The 24,782-nt window shown below is 40.1% G+C and overlaps 1 protein-coding gene across 1 annotated transcript; it reads right to left on the reverse strand.

Moving 5' to 3' along the window:
* Positions 1-8,624: 8,624 nt before the first annotated feature.
* Positions 8,625-24,187, reverse strand: LOC147421554 (aquaporin NIP1-4-like). Its single transcript, XM_086502562.1, has 5 exons — positions 23,991-24,187; positions 23,701-23,910; positions 9,514-9,714; positions 9,324-9,388; positions 8,625-9,123 (listed from the first exon to the last, which is right to left on the reverse strand). The coding sequence occupies exons 1-5, from the start codon at positions 24,105-24,107 to the stop codon at positions 8,952-8,954; spliced, it is 765 nt and encodes a 254-aa protein (XP_086358688.1). The 5' UTR covers positions 24,108-24,187; the 3' UTR covers positions 8,625-8,951.
* Between the last annotated feature and the right edge of the window lie 595 nt (positions 24,188-24,782).

Raw genomic sequence — 24,782 nt, forward strand, 5'->3', positions numbered from 1 at the left:
TAAAGCCAAGCAATGATGTTAGTAGTGATGGTTTTGCTTCATCTTCACAACGGTGGATGTCTTGGCTTAGTACGAACACGGTTACCTTTGTAATTGGTTAGCTAATAGCAAAAAAGAAAAATATTTTGGCTTTTTTTTGTTTTTTTCCATACTCACAATAGTGAGTGGAGATGTTATATTAACTCAGCAAAGAATGTACAATGAACGTAGCATTGCTTCTTTGCACTTTTCGTCCATGCTTAACCATTTCACTCATAATTCTCTCTTCCCTGCTGGGTCCAATTTAGTGAAACTCGATTAATCTCCCTTGAGATTTTGAGAGTTTGAGAATTTTGAAGAAAAGATACTTGCCGCGCCGTGATCGTTGCTCTGCACAACACACTGCCATTGCCATTGCCATTGCCATTGCTTACACTCCATGATCCTTCCCTTCCTTGCCCTTGCCTCATTGGGTAGCCATGCACCCTTTCCTTAATATGTTGACAACCAGTCGCGTGAGGCTCTTGCCACACACACACACACACAGAAAACCATTGATTTAATCAAAAAAATCTACAGTCTTGCTTGCACTCTCTCTCACTTTTCTTTCCATGTGCTCATCTCACCGACATTTGTGGGCGCTCTTCCCTTTTTCTTTTTTGTTTCCAAGAAGGTATCTTTCTAGATACCTTCCAATGAACACCAAAACAAGAACTGAACACACCTACAAATTGAACAGACCTACTAATGTATCTTGTTGCTTGCATTTTGAATCCTTGAGGATCATTATTTTATCGTATTTTTTAGTCAATTGCATTCAGGTAGGGCTGAACCCATGTCATTTTAATAGGAATCAACAAAGATCCCTTCACTTTCATTGAAGGGAATGAAAAAGCACGCATGAGGTGTCACTAGGGGGGGCACCTGGCACAACTCTTGGCAAGATAGAAATCCCTCTAAAAAAAGTTGGGTTCAAAATCCCAATCATGTTGTGCACAAAGAGGCGGACACCTGGGTGCTGCACGCGGTAGATGATGGGGACATCCAGGTGAGGAGCATGGAGCATGGACGAGACCTGAGGGACAAGGTGGACAACTAGGTTGGCTTTGCATCGTGCGATGGGGTGAAAGGGCCAATGATGCTTTTTTTTATAGCTTGAGGCTTCTTGCTAGGTGCAAGTACATGCTCGCAGTGTGGTGGCCAGCAGATATTTCTCATTTGATGGGAGACCTTGGTTCGATTTGCAGTTGCAGCATAGGATACATTGTTCAATTTTAGTAGACTCAAAGTTGAGAAAAGAAAAGATGAAGTTTACATTGGAAGGAATCTATGAAGATGCTATTTAAAGAAAAGAGGAAGAGGAATCTTTTTTTTTCTTAAAATGCTCTTGATGATCTTGATTTGCATTAATCACAAAATGTTACAACTAGCCCTGTCATATCCTTTGCACATGGTTGTCCAAACAAAAATACATCAAAGGAGATTGCCTCCCCCGACTACTTTTTCTTGCATAGCTTGGAACTTTGATTCCTTCTATTAAGGAGATGCCACCAACACGTTTCTAGAACCAGATTTGTGTCCAGAGGTTCATACTTTGTCTAAAAGAGAATCACATTTTTGGATTTTCAAACAGTTCTCAATACCGTAGCTCTAATTGTGCTTATTGCAGTTAGGAGATCTTCATTGTCAATGCGCCTAGAGCCCATTGCAAGGTCTTGTCTAAAGAAAGGAGTGTCCAATGAGTGTACACCCACCTGCAGACAGTTCTTGTGAAGATTTTGACTTTTGGACAATCATAGAACAGGTACGTGAGGGTCTCATTCGGGAGTTTGCATCTGACACAAGTGCCTTCACCTAAGCCTCTTGATTTAGTCTCATCTCCGATTGGCATTAAGACAAAAAGAACTTTCAATAGGAAAACCGTGTCTCTCTCTTAGCATTTGGCCTTCTAGATGTTTCCAACTACTTGTCTCCATTTTTTCTTTGCCTTGTAATCAACCTATGGTAAGTTGTACAATACTTGTTTTTAGCTTGACAAATAAATTGCCAAAACTTGGTAGGAAAACAAGACACTTTAGTGTCTCACCACATATGAATGTCTAATCATAGAACTAGTGTTAGTGCAAATGAGACACTGCATTTGGTTCCATTGCCACAAGGCATAAAAGAAATTTCTTGCATGTGGATCTATATGAATAATAATGTAGATGGTATTGTGGGAAGGTACAAAGGTAAATTGATACAGAAAGGGTAAATGCATGATTAGATGGACCAAAAACGTTGTTCTAAACAAAGGTTATCCCCTTTTGAAAAATAGTGAAATTGTTTAAATATGTACTTTTTGGTTTTAATTTTAGTTAAATGCAAAACTTTCAACTATGGACCTCCCAAATGATACCATATTCCCTCCAATTTCAAGCCTCTAAGAAAACCCTAACGGTACGTTTAACTAGTAAACCTAATCATGCATCCTCCCAGAAGATCATGCACAACCTTATGGAATCAATTATGAGGGAAGGTTTAGAACCATAGCTAAGATGGCCATCATCTATGCTATTATTGCAATGACTGTTTCAAAAAGTTGGGTTTTAAATAAAATGGAACAAATACATCCTCGCATAGTGACCTACAAAAAGAGGTGTGTATGGAGAAACCACACGGATATTAGGATTTGAGTCAACCCTAAATATCTTTGTGATCTATGGATTGAAGCAAGTACTTAGAGCTTGGGATAAAAGGATTGCATCATGTTTGGTTACTATTGGTGCTCATATGGCTCAAGCGGATCACTATTTGTCAGTGGGGGAGAGTGAGACACATATTGCAATTTGATGCATCTGCTTGGATAATTGCAGTCAAGAGACTCTATTTGGCCATGAAAAGGGACTAAATTTGACATGTGAAAAATTTGGGTGAACTATGATACTTTTTGGCCGAAATGGTTGTCTCAAAGGCAATATGCACTGAATATGCTATCAAAGTATTGGATGATTGTAATTATAAAGTTATTCCCTTGGATTAGAATTAAACGATGAGAGCTGATGTAGGTGACATATTTAAGAATCCCACCATGTATAGAGAGATTGTGGGTAGATTGATCTACTTTTGTTATAAAATTCCACATCTCGAGCCAACAATGTGTTAACAAACTCTTGTGACAATGGCATGCATGGTGAAGCTATGTCCAACAAGGCTTATGGTGATGGCATGTCATGTGGAGATATGCCCTACATCATATATCCGTTTAGTATACACATTTGGAGAGTTTATGATAATTAATAAATTGGTGGAAAGTCCTATAATATCAGATTTGAAATTCTAGGACGTGTATCTTTTTCAGCACTGATTTGCAAAAGCAAATTTATTTGAATATAGTTATTATCTCTAGAGGTATACAAAGAACATTTTGATCTACTAAGTATGGTTTGGTAAGAGGAACCATCTTGATTCAACCTCTAATTTATTTTGTGAAGTTGACAAGTTGGCTACCCATAGAGGCGCACGGTAGCTACCTACCTGACTATCTACTTTGTGATACAAGTCTTTGAAGATTTGAGTGCACACACACACACGCGCGCCCGCGCATGCACACACACACACACATAGAGTGACATTGAAAGAACAATCGCAAGTGCTCTCAAATTTGTATCCATAGTGTTGAACTCAGGTGCACATTGTGTGTGTGTGTGTGTGTGTGTGTGAGAGTGTGAGAGAGAGAATAAGGAGAAGAAAAAGAAAAGATATTCTAACATAGTTGGAACAATCCCAAAAGATTTCAAAGATCCACTTGATGAAACTTGAACTCAAGTTTGGAGGGAGGGAGAGAGAGAGAGAGAGAGAGACAGAGAGAGAGAGAGAGAGAGAGAGGACATATGGTAAAATTGGATCAATATAAAGGATGATACGCACAAGAGTTGAGCACAACTTTTGCGTCGTGTCTTGTGTTGTGTGTGTGTTCCAATAGCATTATACATAGACACCAACGAATTTGAACAATTTCAAAAGATAGCTAGAGACTATGTCAGGGAAGGGGGTGTATAATTCCATTTCATTGTCTAGAAGGGTCTTATACAATAGTGGAGAGGTCTAAAGAGCCTCCAAGTAAGATTGAAGAGATACAAGTCCTGCAAATCTTCAAACCAGCATACTTTGATAGCTAGAGTTGAGAAGGTAACCCTCACCTGCACCCATAGAAACAATACAACACTCAGTTAGTATTGGCACTGTATGCAGGTGATGCATGGGTATCTCACTTGTTATCGATGTCACCCAACTTTAGATTGCTATCAAAAAAAATGTAAAAAAGTATGAAACCATTATCATTGTAATAGATAACCAATGATGATAGTACCATGTATATCACTTTTATGTGTCAATGATTAATATGCATGTACCTTCATTTAACAAATTACCATGACAGTATCAACCATATCAAGTTACAACCTTGCTATAGTGGGAGCCGACTAATTATAGATGTCATGTAACTAGTTTGCATTTAAAGAATGGACAGTATAGACGGTATCTTTTAAAACGGATTCATGTATTTCAAAGGCTAACAAGGACAATGTTTAAAACCCTTTTTAGCTTTACAGGCCCTCAGCAGAAAGGGTTGAAGACGAGATTTGGAGGCCAAATTTGCCCCGAAGTGATCCATGTATGCCTGTCTCTTCACCTTGCAGAGCTTGGCATTAATGGCAGCAATTTTTTCCGGTTCAGTGATGGTGCTCATGCATGCAGTCATTGTATACTTAGGTGTTTGTTGTACACATACAAGTATTAAGTGTGCTTTTAAACATTCCAAATAAGTGTGCTTCCAAAACAGTCCAAGTACTACGGGGTCAATATAAGGCAAGGAAAATCTTAGTTTTCTACCTCATGGTCAGATGGGTTCAACACTAAGAAGGTCATGTGTAATTTAATACTAAGTCGGTTGGTCCTTACTAAGTGTGCATTCAGCTATTTCAGGGTTAAGTTGAGGCAAAGAGGAGCCTTATATCCTATTGTATGCAAAGTAAGGAGGCCAAAGGGTCAACTATAATAGAATCAGGGTGCACCCTAGTGTAAGGTATGACATGTAGAACTTCAGAACATGATTGACAGGCATCGCTCGGAATTAAGCTACTTGATGCCCACATCGTTAGGCTCACAGTATGTGAGTCTACCATTATACTTATGTAAATGCCAAGTCCTTCAAAACCATTATTTCTTCAAGGATAATATGATGCAAAGGAGAGCTTTACTTCCTACTATATGCCAATACAAAGGTTAAAAAAACAGCATAAGAAAACACACTTCATTCCTTATGTAACTTCTGGCATGCTTTGAGTAACACCACAGCGACCTCTCCACAAGAAGCCAAAAGACTTTTCAGACTAGCAACAGTACAAAGGGGACCTCAGTCACCATTAGTCCTGTTTAGCCAGCACAGTGATATAGCCTAATTTTACATAGACATCAAACAGAGGCAGTTCAGCCCCAAATCGAGAAGCAGCACTGCTCCCATCCCTAGCTCCAAATATCAGAAATGCTCATATCCATAGCTAAACCAAGTGGAGTTCCACCAGGTCCAACTCAAACCAAACCAAACCATAGGTCATATCAATCAAGCCAGAGATGTTCCAACAGGCCATGTCTTACCAAAACAACATGCCATAGTATGCATGTCAGAATGTTGCAATAAGATGCCAAAAAAATATATATTTATATGAACCAAGTTCTCAGCCATGCTTTGCCTTAACGGAATGGAGAAGAGTTGCCATGAAACCATGTAAAATTGACAGTAATGAAGCTCAGTTCTGATGCATGCATACCACAGTTAATTAACCGAGTTCTATATGCATCATCAAGTTAGGTTTACTATCCAAAAGAAAAGACTAAACACCCAACACTCATTATGGCCCTAGTGCATACAGTGCCTAGCCAAGCATAAGAATGCTTTTGAATCAGTGAATGTTAGTTAGAAAACTCAAAGGTCAAGGCCGAGATGCCTCATTACCATCAGAAACTAAACACATTCCCAGCATGTACAAGTGACTACATGCCAGAAAAACAGTAAATTACTTACGATACTCAGACTGAATCATGTATGGTTTACCTTTCTGTCATGGCAGTAGTCATATACCTTTATTCAATCCAAGTAGCCAAGAAGTCAGAAAGGCCAGGAGTTAGTTGCCTTGTCAGTTTGTCATGGTATGTCGATGAGAAAATTTAACCGGCAGTAAGTGTTAGTAAGAAAACTCAAACGTCCAGGCCGAGGTGCGTCATTACAATCAGAAATTTATCATATTCCCAACCTGTACATGTAAATGCAATCCAGAAATTCAGTGTATTACTTCCAATACTCAGATGGAACCTTGTACTGTTTACCAACTTATCATTGCAATAGTCATATACTTTTATCCAAGTAATCAAAGAAGTCAGAAAAGCCAAGAGTCATTTGCCATTTAGATTAGAAAAATTAAAAAGCAGTATGTAAACTTGCAGAGATCAGCTCAGAGTTTTTTTAAAAAAAACCTTTAATGGTGCGGGTCAAGGTGCCCACTAGCAACAATCCTTCCAATATGTGAATGTGAAACAGAACAATGTATTTCTTAAGATAATCAGACAGAACCGTGTATACTTTATAACTGTTTATTGGAGCAGACAAATGCCATTACTCGAATCAATTAGCTAAGAAGTCAGAGTGGTAAAGTGGCCCAACATCAAGTAATCATAAGCGCCTGCATGTCCAAGACTTGTGCATGTAAAGAAAAGATTACCTGAGCTTGCGTCGGAGCACCCAGCTCCACTATGGCTAGTTTCTCTTTGCCTTTAGCCATATTCCCCTCTCTTGAATTGCAAACACTCACCACAGAGAAGGACCAGTACAAATACTAAGTGAGCTATAGAGTAGCTCACCTATTTATATACACAAGAGAGCAGCAGCACCCGGATGGCTTGTGGATGTCATGACGGGCCTTGCAGAGTAAAGGGTATTTGGCACCATCCCATACAGAAGGAGAGGCAGAGAGAGCGCGCGCGTACACAAGAGAGAGCGAGAGAGAGAGAGGCAGAGTACGCAGCCAAACCAGAACGCCAGTAGTAAAAGCCAAGACAGTGCCCGATTTAGGGAAAACGGTCATGTACTCACCTACCCTTAGGTCGCAGTTCACATTGTGCTGAATTAAAGGCCTTTTATCAACGGGTCCCATAAGTAGTGTGTAGTTAGAGGTAGTGTGTAGTGGGTTAGAGTAGTGGGCCACGGCAATGGCAGGTAATAGGTTTTTAAATCCCAGTAGATAGTGTGTGTGTGTGTGTGTGTGTGTGTGTGTGTGTGTGTGTGTGTGTGTGTGTGAGAGAGAGAGAGAGAGAGAGAGAGAGAGAGAGAGAGCTTCATTGGAAAATCTGTAATAGAACTTATGTATTATCTGAGGAGTGTTGAAATTAGGAGCTCTTACAAGTGACCTCAAAGATATAGCCAACAAGTCTTCTTTAACTTAAGATGTGGGGAGAGAGAGAGAGAGAGAGAGAAGAGAGCTTCTAAATTTATATAAACACTTCCAAGAGACCTCAAGACCTATGTGAGGAGTCGTGAGGAGTCTTCGACTCAAGGTCGTGTGGAGAGAGAGAGAGAGAGAGAGAGAGAGAGAGAGAGAGAGAGAGAGACATCTATGATCTTCATCAAAGGCGACCCTATAGCATACTTGAGTGCATGCAATGCATAAGTCCACCTTAAATCCTTTGTTGTGTTACTGTTATCGTCATTAAGTAGATTAAAAAATGTATTATTGTATACGATAAAATCTTTATACGTTGATGTAGCATCCATTGTATAATTGATATTACATGATAGGAACATAAAACCAACACTATCTTTTTGTGCTTTGAAACAAAAGTTAGTTTCATAAGAATAAAGGCCATGTTTTTCTTTTGAGGCAAAAGCGCGGAGGTCATGTACTAGAAGAAACAAAATTACAATGAGCCTCAAGCACAATAAGCACAATTTGTGTCTTGAGGAGCCAAAATATACAAAACATTACATGCATTTTCCTTTTCATAGCCACCTACACAGTTAAAATTGAAGATGTGATATGGGCTGCTAAAACAGGGAGCCCTTAGCAAACACTTTCTTAATAGCTACTTTTGACAAGTGTTGGCTTCCACTCATCAAAGTTTTTTTTTATTTCCAACAGATAAAATACAATCCTCGCTTTCGCTTTCGTGTATGATTTCTTCAGATTTGGCTGTTGTAGGGTATTTTCAAAAACTCAAAGGTTTCTTGATTTCCACGCTTGAGATAACATAAGTGGACAATCTCGAGGTTGGCCAATCTTTGAAGAGGTTGGGGGGGGCGGGGGCGGGGGTTGCAATCACTATTTTTCATCTTAATGTATAGGCACCTTAAGTCCATTGGGCATGGCTTCTCTATCATATTATACCTTGGCTTCTTATTTGAAAATTGTATTACGCCTTGAGGCCCATGAAAAGCACAATTAAAGATACAATATGGCAAGGGGAATTGGCCTAGCGGTAAAGGTGAGGGCCTTAAGCACACCCACTATTGTTCAACCCCTACGACATGCGGGTGTGTGGGCACAATCCCGTAAAACTATCTATGCAAATCATTAGCTTGCAAACAAAAAAAAAAAAAACAATGACACTTTGGATAACAAACAAAAAGTAATATTTTTTATTGCATTAACAGAGTTGGCTCATTTGTGTCCTCCATTCAAGGCCATAGCTTTTACTACGGTTGTCTCCTAGAGATCACCTCACAATTTTGATATTTATACAAATTTAACAAGCAAGGAAAATATAGGTTTCACGTAGTTGCATACATTGGACTTGGACTATTTCCCCATGAAAGAATTGGCCATGTGAGCTCTGAGATCCTTGAAACCTCCATCATGTGTCCGGACTTTGTCTTGATCATTTGGGGACTTTGAGGCTATACTTCAAAATTTTGGACCTATGGGTAAATTGGATTTGGTTTATCAACACAATTTACCATTATCTTTTGGGCAAATTATACCATAAGTGACTCCACTAAGGATTGCTCCTCCTACTGGCCCCAATATAAAAATATACAAGGACTCAAACTTCAATCCAACTACTGCAGGTCCAATTGATCTTGCAGGGTTCATTGACAAACCACCGCACAATGGCCTGCCAAAAAAAACATTAAGCTCTCTCTCTCTCTCTCTCTCTCTCTCTCTCTCTCTCTCACACACACACACACACACACACACACTTTTTGAGTGGATATGATATATCCCTTTCCTTATCTGCATACAATTCGAGCTTCATTGTATGCTACTTGTGCCTAAATATTCTTATTGTAAAACAAAAGTCCCTTTTATTCTTACCCTGCGTAAATTCCCAACAACGCAACTGTGATCCCTACCATGAAAGCTCCTCCAAGAACTCCAACCTAGTCACCACATATGCAAAAACAAAAAAGGAATCAAGCACAAAGTCAATCTCCTTTGGTTTGGTTGATCTTTCATTGTAAGGTAAGGTGGAAAAATATATATAGTTTTGAAGGAAATGTCTCACCTTCCCAATGTTACATGCCACCTTCATGTTCATAAACATGAGAAAGAAAGTGGCAACAAACTCGAAAACAAAAGATGCACCACCATCCTGAGAGGGTTGATTAATGGCAGCAGAGAACAGCGTAGCATCGTGCACAATGACTAGCAAGCTTACTGAGGCGAACAATGAGCCTAAGATTTGCCCTATGATGTAAGGAACAACCTGCAACCAAAAGAGACAAGTGATCAAATGATGAGGCCTCCTAGTGGAAAAGCTTTTTAATTTCTCCATTGTGTACTATGTATAGAGAAAGTAGATTTAGAGGCTTAGGGTACAGAAGCCAATAAAAATATGGGTCCCAAAATTAGAACAGTGTTTGAGTAAACTTAATGAGGGAGACCTTTAATACCTAAAGAGTTTCACATCAGCTATCTTTTGACATCACTTTGATTCAAAATCATGGAATATCATGGGAGATTGAATTTAAAAAAATCTGAATTTCCCTAAACTGGCGCATACAGATTTGAGCGTCTCTAAATCGACTGCTCTACCCTAGACAATGTGGAGTCCTTGCTTCAAAATGTGTGGAGATTAAAATCCTAAAAACGGGAAAATCTAATAAAAGATTAGAGCTATAAAATAAAAAATTTGAAGAACATGTGTTATCCCTTTGAGCAAACCGTTTAGGTACCCTCTCCTTCCTCACTTCATCGTAGAATTTTCCATTCCAAGTGCCAAATGGCCTGTGGATTTTCTAATCATATGCCCGTTTGATTATAAAAGAGTTTAGATATTTAAAATATTCTTTTTCGAGTTCCTCAGTGTGTCAAACTACAAAACTAAAATTAATATGTTCAAGGAAAGCCCATCGTTATATGCAAACAAGAAAAAAAAAATCACTTATATAGAGCTAAATCAAAATAATTATTATTTGCGATAATTGATATCAACTTACATTCAAACATAATCATCATTTTTTGACTTAAGAAAACAAGGTGAAGATTCACGTTAGCAATGTCAAACAAGTAATAAAATTGCGACGCCCTATCAATTGAACTAGAGATGATCAATTTTAAAAAGACCGTTTTGGACAATTCTTCAACATAGCTGGTGGGAATGTACTCTTAACTCAAGAACCTCCCTTTTTTCTAAAGGTTTATTAATGTGCTTTTTACTTATAGAAATAATTTTTCCAAGGCATGTAATTTTTCCTTCAAATGTATAACTTTTTATCAATTTATCATTAGCAAAAAGCTATACTAACCTCTCAAAAAATCAAAACTAATCTTCAAGTTTGAGTTTAATGAAGGTTTTAAAAACAATAGAAAACTTACCCCACAGTTTTTTTTATTTTTAAGTGATACTTTAAATTTTCCTCCTTTCTTTTACAATAAACCTCAATAGTGCACATATAAACTTACCACGCCATAAATGTTTAAACTACATTTAAAACTTATAGCCTAATTTTACTAAGTTGATTTTTAGATCAAACTATATAGATTGAAAGGCTAAATTTAAAATTCACATTATATACTATATTACGCTCCTGATATTAACTTGATTTTTGCTCCTTTTTTCATAAAGTTTCATAATGAAGTTAAAACATTGTCGACTTTCAAGAAAGAAAACCATATCAAACTAAGGAGGTGTGTTTGAATGAATGACAATTTTCAGCTCTATACTTGATTTTCCAAAAGGTAAGACACCTGAAGACCCTCCTTATACAATTGCTATTTGATATATCTCTGGAATGAGCGGCTTAAAGGCCCCTATATAAGTTTCTGTTTTGTTTTGTTTTGTTTTGTGTGTGTGTGTGTGTGCGCGCGCGTGTGGGTTTTTTTTTAACCTTGTTAAAAATCTTAGTACCCCAAGGGTGATGGTCCTTCAATTTTCATCGTTAACCAAGTGTCCCAAGGGGACCTTAAAAGTCTTGTGAATAGAAAGAAATCGTAGCCTTTTAAATGTTATTCTTTAAAGCTTTTATTCACTTTTTTGGCATGTCTGGACAAGGTGAGGAGTCACTAAGGCTTAACTTTAAAGTTAAGGGAGGTTGGTAGCTACTAAAAGTAGGTCTAAATGAGTACTTACAATCACTTGTGATTTGCATTGTGTTTTAATATCAATTTTATTATCTATTATACACACAAAATCACAAATGTCTTGTATTTAGAAAGGCCCCACTTAATCAACAAGGTGAATCTTGAAAGGCACCCATTGGCATTTTAAAACAAAATGAAATGAAAAGAAAGTACAATAAGGAAAAAAAAAGAATGCATTGACAAACTCAAACAAAAAAAATATTTTTATGCTTTTATAAGAAAAGGCAGTTTAATAGCCAAAAAAATTAATTAAAAAATTTAATGGAGCTTTATGAGATCCTTAAATGAAAGAACTCTTTCATAAAATAAAATATTACAAAAGATTTCATCAAGTCAATATTTTTCATCATGAAATCAAACTCCTATAAATGTAGTGTTAGAATGGCTATAAAGTTTGTCCTCTTATTTTACCTTAAAACTTATTTTAAGAAAAACAAGTGATAAAATCACAAGGTCTGTCTCCAATCAAATATGGCAAAGGAAAAGAAATGACTTTTTTATAAGAGGAAAATATTAATTATCGAGAAACCAAATCCACTTTGGTATGCCAAACTTTCGCCTACAATGGGCTTGGAGGATTGGTAAGGCGAGCTTGAATATGAAATACCAACAAATATTGTTTTTGCTTGGTCACTTCAACCCTCTTTCTTATTCAATCTTGAATATGAAATAGCAACAAAAGATTGTTTTTGCTAGGGCTTCCTAAGCCACTTCAACCCTCTTTCTTCTCTTGACGTGCAATGCAACTCTCTATAGCACCACTCCTTGCTATCTACCTTGCTAGGGCTTCCTAGGCCACTTCAACCCTCTTCCTTCTGTTGACGTGCATTGTAACTCTCTATAGCACCGCCCCTTGCTATCTACCTTGTATCTTCTACCCATGTTCACCAATTTCACTCTACAATCTCGCCCTCGCAACTTGTGATCCACGTATGTGCAATTTGTAACACAAAAGGCTTTTTTTTTTTGTAGCATTGTTTCTCTATATAAAGCTAGCATATGCATGCTCACCCTTAGTGAAGCATGTATTGTTTGAAGAGCAAAGGAAAACTCTCTTGAGAAAGACACTCACGAAAGTGTCATTTGATAATCCAAATCAGGGGAGAGGGACCATCAAGAGTGGGAGTGTGAATCATTCTTAAAAGAGGTTTGGCGAAGAAAAAAGAAAAGAAAGCAATTGGGGAATCCAAGTTTGGCATTACAAGACAAATGTCTACTCCTTTCAAGAAAAGAATCTCTTTCAAAACTATTTATACATAGATACTCTCTAATTTTTTGTTAGTCCTTTCAATAAGTTTCTTGCATAATAAAATAAAATAAAAAGACATAATTAAAATAAGAAATGTTTTAATATTTTCTTATAAAAAAGATAGATTTAATAAGCATAGAAAATAATAAAACAACTTGATAAAATGATTTTTTTTAAATGCTTAAATGAAATGACCCTTATTAATATCTCATACCACGGAATCAAACCTCTATGAATATATTGTTTATTCATTTGTTCTCTAAAGATTTTGTCAAACATGCCAAAAAGTGAATGCACCTTTGGACCTTTAGGGAATAGCATTCAAAAGGCTATGATCTTTTTCTATTCATTCACAAGACTTTTAAGCCCTGTAGGGACACTTGTCGAAGCTCTGTAGGGACACTTGTCTAACAAGGAAAATTGAACGACTTTTACCCTTCGGATACTAAGGCCTTTAGAGGCCCAAAAGGCTTTAGAGAACAAAAGATTAAACAATATATTCATACGAGTTTGATGCCACGAGTTTCATTTAAGGACTTTAAAAACTTTCATTTCACTAAATTGTTTTATTATTTTTTATGCTTATTATATCTATCTTTTCTTATAAAAAGCATTAAAATATTCTTTTGGTAACAATTTTAATGTCTTTTTATTTTATAGTTTTTATTACATATCAATTTTCCACAAAGTATTATAATTATCAAATTTTTTACATTTTATTATATATTATGCATAATAGACCTATCTTTTTTTATGAATACAATTAAACTTTTCTTTTGTTTTAATTTGGCAATGGGTCCGTTTATTAATTTTACTTACTTTTTATCTTATTGTGCTTTTGAATGCCAATGTAAGCCTTTCAAGTTGTTATTTAAGTGGGGCCCTAGGTAACATATAAGCCATTTATGATTATCCCCCCCCCCTTGGCGACATGTGTCGCAAGCTCCTTGATCCAGCCACCTCTGACAGTGTTGCCTACAACTGAATGCGCTCAAATAGAGAGAAACGCCGATTGTACGGAGAGAGAGAGAGAGAGAGAGAGAGAGAGAGAGAGAGAGAGAGAGACTCTGATCGTATTAGCGTGTGTATAATAGACAATAAAATTTTATATTATACTTAAAAAAATCATGTGATTGTAAGCACTTATTCATACCCGCTCCCCATAACTCTCATCCCCGTTGATGATGGGTCTTATCTTTAGTAAGCCTTAGGGTAAAACCCCCAACTTAAGGCCACCTAAGAGAGGGAGTCTAGATCTCCGATCTTCGAGCCCAATTATAACCAATCAGTAGCTCATTTGATTCGCTTCATCGAGAGTTTTACGAAAAAATTGATCTCAACTTTTTTGGCGATCGTAGCCGAAAGTTATTAATCCATTTATGCATTCCTGTGTAACAAAAATGGGTGTGAAAAAGAAGACACACCAACCCCAAAAAAAAGACATGGGTGCCAACAAGGATTAAAGTCATCCATTGTCCAATGAAAAAGTTCCATTTCAAATAAAATGAACGTTCAGCATTCTTTTGAATTGCACAAAGTTGGTTCAGCTTTGTCTTATTATTGAGGGTGTCATTGTCCTTTCTTTGGGGGGTGGTTTTTTATTGACCCCTTTACCCTAGTGACTCTTCACCCTTTTCTTTTTTTTTTTGTTGGTGGGGAGGGGGTTGGGGGTTGTAAAATGTGGACAACTAAACAAAATGTCATTCACCAACCCTTTGAAAGGTGATGTCATTCCTTTTATTCCTTCTTTATCCTTTGAAAGGTGATGTCATTCCTTTTATTCCTTCTTTATCCTTGTCTCTTTCCACAATGACTTTTCAAACATGTTTACCTCAGGAGAGGTTTACACTCCATTGGAATCATTTTCATCATTTAGGCCATTTTGTTGGCACTTCCTTTCAAGAGAAAGATGATTATCAGCATTCTTTTTTATATTTCATACACAAAAAGGATTGGACACCTTGGCCTCTTGTGGAACCATCGAGAACGAGGATGGCAGAATTTAGACCGATGGAAAGAGGTCAATCGCCTATCCCTATACAAAGAGGTCCTTGTTGGTAGGCTCTTGGATCTCCTTTCTCCCATCTTCCTCCCACGTTGCTCCACGACAGTCGAGTGGAAGGTGTGGAAGTGGTCTGGGGAAAGTCCTTTCTTTCTCCCTTGACAAAGAGAGTTTATGAGAAGTTGGCTTTCTCTGAGCAGTGGGTTGGGTATGTCAAAAAAAAATTGGTCTAAAAAATGGAACAAGATCAAATGGAGCCACGTGCTGGACAACACATGGCACTCTGAATGCAAAGATGAGCGGAAAGTTTTGCTCTTGAAAATGTTTTTTTGGTTTTTTGCCAATTGAAGACAAGGCAAAAGTAAGGGGTCTTGGCGATGCAACCAGCAAACTGAAATATCCACCTCATGTGGGATGTCCCAATCAAGCGCTTCAAGTTGGTTTAATGTTTACGAAAGTTCTGAAGGGTCTTTCGGTCTTTTTATCCGAGTTTTGACTATAAGCAAAGAGAATGATCTTGATACTTGTTTCTTGGTGCTATTAAGAGGACCCTAGCTCCTTAGACATTGGTGATTTTTCTGAACATTAAAAATGGAATATTAGAAATTGAATGTCTCTTCTAGAGAAGAACTTGGAGACCTAGAGAGGATTCCAATCCTCTCTAGGTCGATGTCTTAGAAGACTTCTACGGCTATGCAGTTGCTGTCACAAAGTGATGACGTGGTGGATAGTAGAAATCCTAATTTTTGTCAGAAACCCTAAAATTCTTGCAAACCCTAATTTTTGCCAGAAACCCTAATTTTCGAAAATTGCGGAGGTCGAATCGAATTTTTTTTGTGTGGAAAATGATGAGCTACGCAAATTTCGCTTTTTCTCTACTTAAATGAGAAAGAGAGAGAGAATGCTTTTGCTTTCATGTTTTGACTCTCTGCGGGAGAGAGAGAGCAATTGTTTTTTATTTGAAGCTTTTGGGGCTCTGCTTTTGGGCATCCCTTGTAACCTTTAAATTAGTGGTGAGGGCCTCACTTCTCAGGGCATCTAGACGCAGAGTCTGAGAGTGAAACCCTAACCGCTCTCTTGTACTTTGATGATTGATTAATATAAAAAGAAATACCGAAAGGGGCGCCAGTCTTTGGGGCCAATATCTCTAGGCACGGAACTCCGCCGGGCCAGTGCAAATCTATTGTAATCTGTGAATTGTTTGGAAGTGGTTATTTGGTGCTGTCGCGGTTAATTCTTGACTTGGAGTGTCCAAGTCTGTTACAGTGGTATCAGAGCACGACCGATTTCTCTTCTACGGGAAATCCGATCCCCGAATTTTTTTTCCGCGTCACCTATGGCTTCAGACAATGATCAGTCGACTCCCTCTGCATCTGGAGATGCGAGCTGGGATCACAACGAAGATTCAGGCAGAGAGTATGGCCCGCCTTGGCCTACTTAGGCGGAGCGGCGAGAGATAGAGCGTCGCCAGTTGATTGGCGATGCAACAAAGATGATGCTCAATTTTGCCAAGGACCCGAAGATGGCAAAATATATGAACCAGACCTCTTTGAAAGAGGTACAGATGGAGTGGCGGAGAACCACAACACCACTCCCGAACCCCACTCTCAAGAAACCTTCTGCCTCCAAGAAATATACGGAGAAGGAACTGGAGAACGTGGTTGATGCACAGATTGCTCAGCTTTTTGACACGCAAAAGAAAGCCAAAAAGCACGGCAAAAAGCAGAAGAAAGGCACTGACTTCCCGGGATATTTGGGTCGTCGGTTGACATTTGACAAGGCAAAGAAATTGAAGAAGCGCGTCAAGTTTGAAGACCTACCCAGTTCTTCTTCTTCTTCTTCTAACAGTTCTTCTAGTTCCTCGGATTAGAGCGAAGAAGACAGAAAAAGCAAAAAGCGAAGCAAGACACAAAGCTTCAGAAAGGGCAAGAAGAAGGCTACATCTCGCCCAGAGACTGACAGTTCTACTGAGCACTCGTCTACAGACAGCTGAGATTCCGATGACGGAAAGTTTTATGCGAACAAGAGGAATTTTTACAAAGCCAACCAGTATGACTTTCTCGAAGATAAAAGCAAGAAAGTCCGAGAGTTTAAGGAAGGTGGCCACTCGATCAAGTTTGATACTTTTTCAGGATACTCGGATGCTTCGAAGGCTGTCTTTTTTCAGCAGTTTGACATCGCTTTCGCGGGAGGACGCTATTCAGAGCACTCCAAGATTCAGAGAGCTACCTCTTACTTTAAGAGGAATGCTCGTGCTTGGTGGTCCACGCTTCTTTTAAACAAGACTGCGCCAGTTAAATGGCTGAAATTTAAGAAGCTTTTTATTTCTTCTTGGTTGACGCAAGAATATGAACGAGATGTACGAGTTGCTTGGAACCATCTTCGGATGACCAAGAAAGATACAATCAATGCTTATTGTTAAAGATTCTGGAACTCTTTTCTACCCGCCTCTTCATTCAAGAAGATCTCGTTCAGAGAACAGATTGAGCGGTTTACCTTGGGTCTACCTACAGAGATCCGAGATCACTGCTTGGAACAGAAGTCAGCTTCTATTCAGGAGTTGATGAGTCATGCGAAGCGGGGGTTTGCCATTCACTCTGACAGTTTGACCTACCCCACAGATGAGGCCATGACATAATGAGCCGAACAGACTTCTGGGAATCAAAGAAGAATGAAAAAGAGCAACCTAGAGAAAAAAAAGGATGCACGACCCAAGCTTACTCCTGAGGAGAGAGCTCGCTTCATCAGAGAGGGGAAGTGCTTTGGATGTGGGGAACATGGACATATTTCCGCGAAGTGCCCTGATAAGGCACAGAAAGAACAGAATGATAAAGACGACGACAGGTCTGAGAGTTCGAGAGCAGCTAAGGAATGTGGCAAAAAAGGCAGATAGAAAAGCAGAATTGGTACCACATGGCGTGGGACCTGCACCGAATCTAATGAATGAAAGTACAAACTTTGTCGCTTTCGGGGCAAAGTGAAGGATCAGGAAGCTCTTTTGAAGGAGCCAAGGCCAACTTCTTTTCACTTGGAATTGGCGGCTCGATTTGGAACTACGCCCGACAGACTGACGCCACAGGCGAAGGTAGTTCGACTGGCACCCGGATGGGATGTTTCCATTACACCGAGCATTGGCAAACTTTGTTTGCAATGACAGGGGTGTTTAGGGCACGCGAGTGACGTTCTACTCGGGATCCCTTGGCCACAAGAACTACGCCGTGGTTGACTACCGGGCCGAGAAAGCGACTTTGATAAATGAAGGGCTTAGAGATTGTACTTGATGAACTTTAGTTTTCTTACTCATTCTTTTGGGAGAACTGAACGATGGATAAAAGTTGAATATGTTTTGACCTGAAGAAAAGAACGCCAATATTTTTTTCTCCACGCTCATGCCGATTGCTTTTGAGAGGGCCTGAAGATCATACCATTGATCTGATATCTGGAAGCACGCCACCGAATCGGCCACCTTATCATGTGAGCCGAGTACAGAATGAAAAGATTATGAACTCAGTGAAAGACCTCTTGGAAAAGGGTCTTGTCCAACCTAGTACTTCACCGTATTGCTCTCCAGTGTTGTTGGTTTTGAAGAAAGACGGAGCTTGGAGAATGTGCATCGATTATAGCACTCTCAACGAAATCACCATCAAGAATAGATTTCCGATTCCTAGGATCGATGATATACTCGACATGTTACAGGGATCCTCGTGCTTTAGTAGGATTGACTTGAAGAGTGGATATCATCAGATCAGGATAGCGCCAGGAGATGTTTACAAGACAGCTTTTCGGACGACTTTTGGGTTATTTGAGTTTTTGGTGATGCCTTTTGGCTTAACCAATGCTCCTGCGACATTTAACCGGATGATGGATAGGATTTTTCGAGAGTACAGGCTATTTGTTGGCACTTTCTTTGAAGACATCATTGTTTTCTCCAAGAATGAGGCAGAACATAGAGATCATCTGCTTCAAGTCTTTCAGGCATTATGAGATCACACATTAGTGATTAATGCTAAGAAAAGTGATTTTTTCCTACCAGAGATACATTTTTTTGGGACACATTGTGTCAACAGCAGGAGTGCAAATGAACCCGGCCAAGATAGAGACTATCCATGATTGGCCCGATTTGAGGAATGTCCATGAAGTTAGAAGCTTCTTGGGACTGTGTTCGTACTACAGGCGGTTCATACGAAAGTTTGCAGAGGTTGCTTCCCCTTTGCATACCTTGACACAGAAAGGAGTACCTTTTTCGTGGGGACCCACAGAGGTGACTGCCTTTCAGACATTGAAAGAGAAATTCACTACAGGACCAGATTTGACTTTGCTGGACTTGCAGAAGTCATTTGAAGTATTTTGTGATGCTTGTGGTCGTAGTCTGGGTACGGTCTTGATGCAAGAAGGCCATGTCATAGCTTACGAGAGCCGTTTGTTCTCTAGGCCGGAGATGACAGCACAGATCTATGGGAAAGAGCTTTTGACAGTTATCCACGCTCTTACTCAGTGGCGGCATTACCTACTCGGAGCGGATTTTACTGTCTTTACAGACCATCAGAGTTTGCGCTACTTCTTGTCACAGAAGCAGCTTTCGGAAAAGCAGATGCGGTGGGTGAACATCTTGTCACAGTTCCACTTCCAGATTGTCCATGTGCAGGGACAGAAGAATGTGGTGGCAGATGCTTTGTCTCGAAAACCGTTGGTTCTGGCTATTTCCGCGATACATCATAGGAGCTTCGAGGATATGGTCGATCAGTATGCCACAGATACAGATTTTGCAGATATTTTCACACGGATATGAGATGGGGAGACAGTAGCGGGATACTCCCTTCGGGAAGGCTACTTGATGAAAAAGACTATGTTGTGCGTTACACAGCCGTTGAGGGAAAAGGTTATGACTGATTGCCACTGTCCACCTTTTACGGGTCACCACGGCATTGCTACCACCATGAAAGGGGTAGAGAGAGATTTCTTTTGGCGGAGACTGAAGAAGGATGTGGAAGAGTTTGTGCGCAGTTGCTTGGTATGCCAGAAGGTCAAGTTTGACAGGCATAAGGCACAGGGATTGTTACAGCCTTTACCCATACCCACCCGCCCCTGGGAAAATATTGAAATGGATTTCATTTTTTTTTTATCTCTCGAGAATACAGAATGATCACGATGATTTTCCGATTACATGGCACGCCTGAGACGATTGTCTCCGACAGAGACCCTAGATTTATGAGTTTGTTTTGGAAGGCAATTTGGGAGAACATTGGCACACGGTTGCAGTTCTCGTCATCGTTCCACTTGCAGACTGACGGGCAATTTGAGATTGCCGATTAAGTGATTTTAGATTTATTGAAGTCTTGTATCTCGGATCAGAAGACTCAATGGGAAAAGAACTTACCTTTGGTGGAATTTGCCTATAGTAACACGATACACTTTTCGACGGGGAAGACGCCATGTGAGATTGTTGAAAGTGCTGCGAAGGTTCCATCCTTCCTGAGCACGAAAGATTAGATATTTGAAGCGGATGAATATTCGCGAGACTTGGATACGGCTTTTGCCAAGGTTCGCGAGACTTTGCAGAAGTCTCAAGAACGACAGAAAAAGGCAGCGGATTGCCATCGTCGCGACTGGAAACTGAAGGAGGATGATTGGGTGCTCTTACTTTTGAGAAGGCACACCTAAGAAAGAAAAAGGGAAAGGAGAGGCTTTTTCCAAAGCTTAGTATGTGATACTACGGACCTTTCCAAATTACTGACAAGATAAATGATGTCTCCTTCCGATTGAAACTGCCAGATACTTGGAGGATTCACAATGCATTGCATGTGAGTCTCTTGAAACCTGTTAAGGGTGATGTGCCTGATGATGGGGAGCCTGATGAGCAACCCAAAGTGGAAGAAAACGAGGAGATCCTTGTTCCTGAACAAATTTTGGCACATAATGATACGAAGAAAGGTAAAGTCCGAAGGCGGTTCTTGGTTAAGTTCAAGAACTTTTCTGCATTTGATGCGAAGTGGATGGAGGAGGAGGACCTAGCAGATACTCCTCGGATTGTGAAACTTTACCTCGATGTTTTGGTTTCGCATAGTCTACTCCAAACGGAACCCAGAAACTCAGCTTGGCCGAAGATCTGGTGCAGTGGGATGCACAAGAGGGGAGTTACTCCGCTCCTTTGTCAACAGATGCCTCGATTTTGATACTAAAGTCACTGATGTCTCTTTGAGCTTCAGGGATACTGAGAGCTGACAGTATTCTGCTGGATGACTTTATGAAATGGAATTCCTGATTATGATACTGATTTGTTCTTGACTTCTTGTGAGTGCAGGAACTGATAGCCGAAATGACTGCAGCATTTTGGTCTGATTGATCTCGAATAGACATGGTTGCAATAGGGGTTAGTCAATCGGACATCGTTGAGGTCCCGATTGGACCTAGATGTGATTGCTAGCTACATTGCCGATAAATCATGGTCTAAGATCCGAATGAATGTTGAATGTCATGTGATGTCGTGTGATGTCGTGTGATGTGACTGTCGATTTTGTACATGTGCTAGATGTGTGTTCCTAGTACGTAGGTACTAACAGTCAGTGTCTGCTAAGACGGTTTATGGCTTTTGTCGGTTTTGCAGGCGTAATCGCGGTCGATTACAATGCTTTCACGAGGGGGGTATGTCACAAAGTGATGACGTGGCGGACAGCAGAAACCCTAATTTCTGCCAAAAACCCTAAAATTCTTGCAAACCCTAATTTCTGCCATAAACCCTAATTTTCGAAAATCGCGGAGGCTGAAAAAAAAATTTGGAAAATGATGAGCGACGCAAATTTCGCTTTTTCTCTACTTAAATGAGAAAGAGAGAGAGAATGCTTTTGCTTTCATGTTTTGACTCTCTGTGAGAGAGAGAGAGCAATTGTTTTTGATTTGAAGCTTTTGGGGCTCTGCTTTTGGACATCCCTTGTAACCTTTAAATTAGTGGTGAGGGCCTCACTTCTCAGGGCATCTGGACGCAGAGTCTGAGAGTGAAACCCTAATCGCTCTCTTGTACTTTGATGATTGATTAATATAAAAAGAAATACCGAAAGGGGCGCAAGTCTTTGGGGCCAATATCTCTAGGCACGGAACTCCGCCGGGCCAGTGCAGATCTATTGTGATCTGTGAATTGTTTGGAAGTGGTTATTTGGTGTTGTCGCGGTTGATTCTTGACTTGGAGTGTCCAAGTCTGTTACAATTGCGGTTATGGTTAGTAGGTGCAGGCAGCACCTCAAGCATCCCTCTCTAGCAATACCCAAAAACTAAGCTTTTGAGTATGCTTCATGGTTGTAACTTTTAGATGGCAACGAAATATCTTGATTTTAAGAAGCTTTCCAAGAAAAGGTGTAAGATGCTCCAAATGGCCAGAGATGCACTTTGGTGAAAGCAAGGAGTCACAACACGAAGTGGATCCATGTGCTCAACATGAAAAATCACATGCAACAAGATATTCAATGGCTCGAAAGCAAGCAAAGTAATTTATACACACCTTCACATTAAAACAAACGTGGACATGAAAACACAACAATAAGTTAAACAAAGCCTTCGATGGTGCTGTCCCCCTAGCTATGTCATGGATTTTTGTTGCATACTAGTGTAATCTCTCCCATGGTCAAGGCAAAAAATAGTGATCAATCCCTATGGAAATCTATACTATTATTAAAAGGGGGGGGGGGGGGATTCCGCCCGGCCCCCCTCACGCGCAAGACAAGTGGCCAAAGTAGGTTGCTCCGATTGTGTGCCATGTGCCTCCCGATTCGCACAGCGCGTGACACACACACACACACAGAGAGAGAGAGAGAGAGAGAGAGAGAGAGAGAGAGAGAGAGAGAGAGAGGGGCGGCCGGTCAGACTAGTGCATTATCGTAGGGCATAGAAAGCATAAGTATTAAGTTGATTCGCGTTTGAAATAGACTTAGGTTAGTGTAATCCCACCTACAAAAGTTAAAATTTACCTCTGAAGTTTAAATTTGAAGACGAGGAAACCTACAAAATTTTGGGAGATTTAATGTAAAAAACTTTAGCTCTAAAATTAGTCATGCGTTGGTTTTCTAAGTATTTAGAAAAATGTTTATTTCAAGCACTGACGTAGAGATCCTAAAAAGAATTTTTTAAAAGGGAAAATCATTCAAAGGGAGAAGAATCATTGAGGTTAGGAATAATTGAAAGGTATAAACTTTAGCAGATAGAGAGATGGACAAATGGAAAGTGGGAATTCAAAAAAGGAAAAGGTCGGTCAGGTCACGAATGTTATCATTTATAGATTACTTTAAAGATACTCTTTGCATTCGTTTCTGTCTATCTACTAACATAATATGGTGGAAGGGCTCCTCTTTACACTTGTCGAAATCTGCGGCTTGAAGGCTAAAGTCCAGAAAGAAAAAAAGCCCAGTTGCACACGATAAAGAGGGAGAGACGGGGAGAGAGAGAGGCCGCCGAAGCCATACTAGTCATCTATAAATGTAGGCCTATTTGCATTGCAAACTTCAAAGTCAATAGCATTACGTGGAGTGGTTCAGCAGGCAATGCGTATTTGATTTGATGAGAGCCTCTCTCTCTCTCTCTCTCTCTCTCTCTCTCTCTCTCACACACACACACACACACACAAAAGCACACACAAACACGTGGCATGTTGAACCGAGTAAGGACGGCGCTTAGTACAAATAGAGCACAAAACCTGCTAATTGCTAATTAAACCAAACACCTCCCAATGCAAAACTTGTTTCTGGCATTTGTGTTGGTGTATTTGATGTGTGCCTCGTTTGCGGAAGCCAAATTTGTATGCCGCGCAATGTTCAAACCTCCCTTTAAACCCCAATTATAAATAAAAGAACACCTTGAAACGAAGAGGCTACCTGCTTCCAGGAGCAAACCCCAGCCATGGCAAAGCCTAGAGTGACGGCGGGATTGAGGTGGGCTCTAGAGATATGGCCTGTTGCAAATATCATGAGCGAAACCGCCATGGCACCGCAGATGGATGTGCTTATTGTTCCAAAACCGCTCAGAATGCTGCTGGCCCCTCCCGCAAACACTATAAGGAAGGTGCCGATCATCTCTGCTACTGCCTGCAACCAACAAGCGCTACTTTCACGCAAATATTGTGTGTCTCTGTGTGTGTTGTGTGTGTGTGTCAGAGAGAGAGTACCTCTCTGATGTACATGCGCGTGATTAGGCTGTTGCATATGATCGCTTCTTCTGGGGAGCTTGTTTCCATATCCTCTTGCACCTCCACATAATGATGATGAGAGTCCATGCCAGCCATCAAAGCTTCTCATTAGCAGCATGGGATGGGAGCCTTCAATCCAATGCGTATTTATGCGAGCAATCCCGGCCCTTTGGGGGGGGGGAGGGGGGGGGGGGTGAGGGGGGGATTTGACAACCAGTCTCTGTGTGTGTGTGTGTGAAAGAGAGGGGGGGGGGAGAAGAGGGGACACAGGCAGGGTCGGTATTGCGGGTGGGGACGCTCGCTAACCCCCTGACTTGCTTGGGGCTTCGCCATCGTCGACAGGACCACATTTTGTCTCACTTTGCTTCACAATTTTTAAGCGAGCGTGCGCCTGCCCGCGAGAGAGAGAGAGAGAGAGAGACAGAGAAAGAATGCACATGCACATTTTGTAGAAAAATGTATTCACATTCAGCATGTGCCTACCCATTTGCAAATAGAGAAAAACTACAGGTTTTTTGGCTCAATTGCTCCAAAAACTTTTTAGGTGAGAACCCCTCTTACTTTTTCTTCAAGCATATATCGATTAGAGCGGTCCCCCTTACATTGCTCAAAAGCGCTCTTGCAACAACAACGTCTTCCACTAGGGTAAGGGAGCCAGTTTAGAGATGAAAAATTTTGAACCCTCATGTTAGACACATATCCACCCCCAATTTAGAGGCAAAGAATTTGGAATGTTCCTAGCATCTTGCTTATGTGTCATGTTGTGATTTG

This window comes from Adiantum capillus-veneris, chromosome 27 (genome assembly GCF_014529385.1).
Source record: "Adiantum capillus-veneris isolate H3 chromosome 27, ASM1452938v2, whole genome shotgun sequence".
NCBI lineage: Eukaryota > Viridiplantae > Streptophyta > Polypodiopsida > Polypodiales > Pteridaceae > Adiantum > Adiantum capillus-veneris.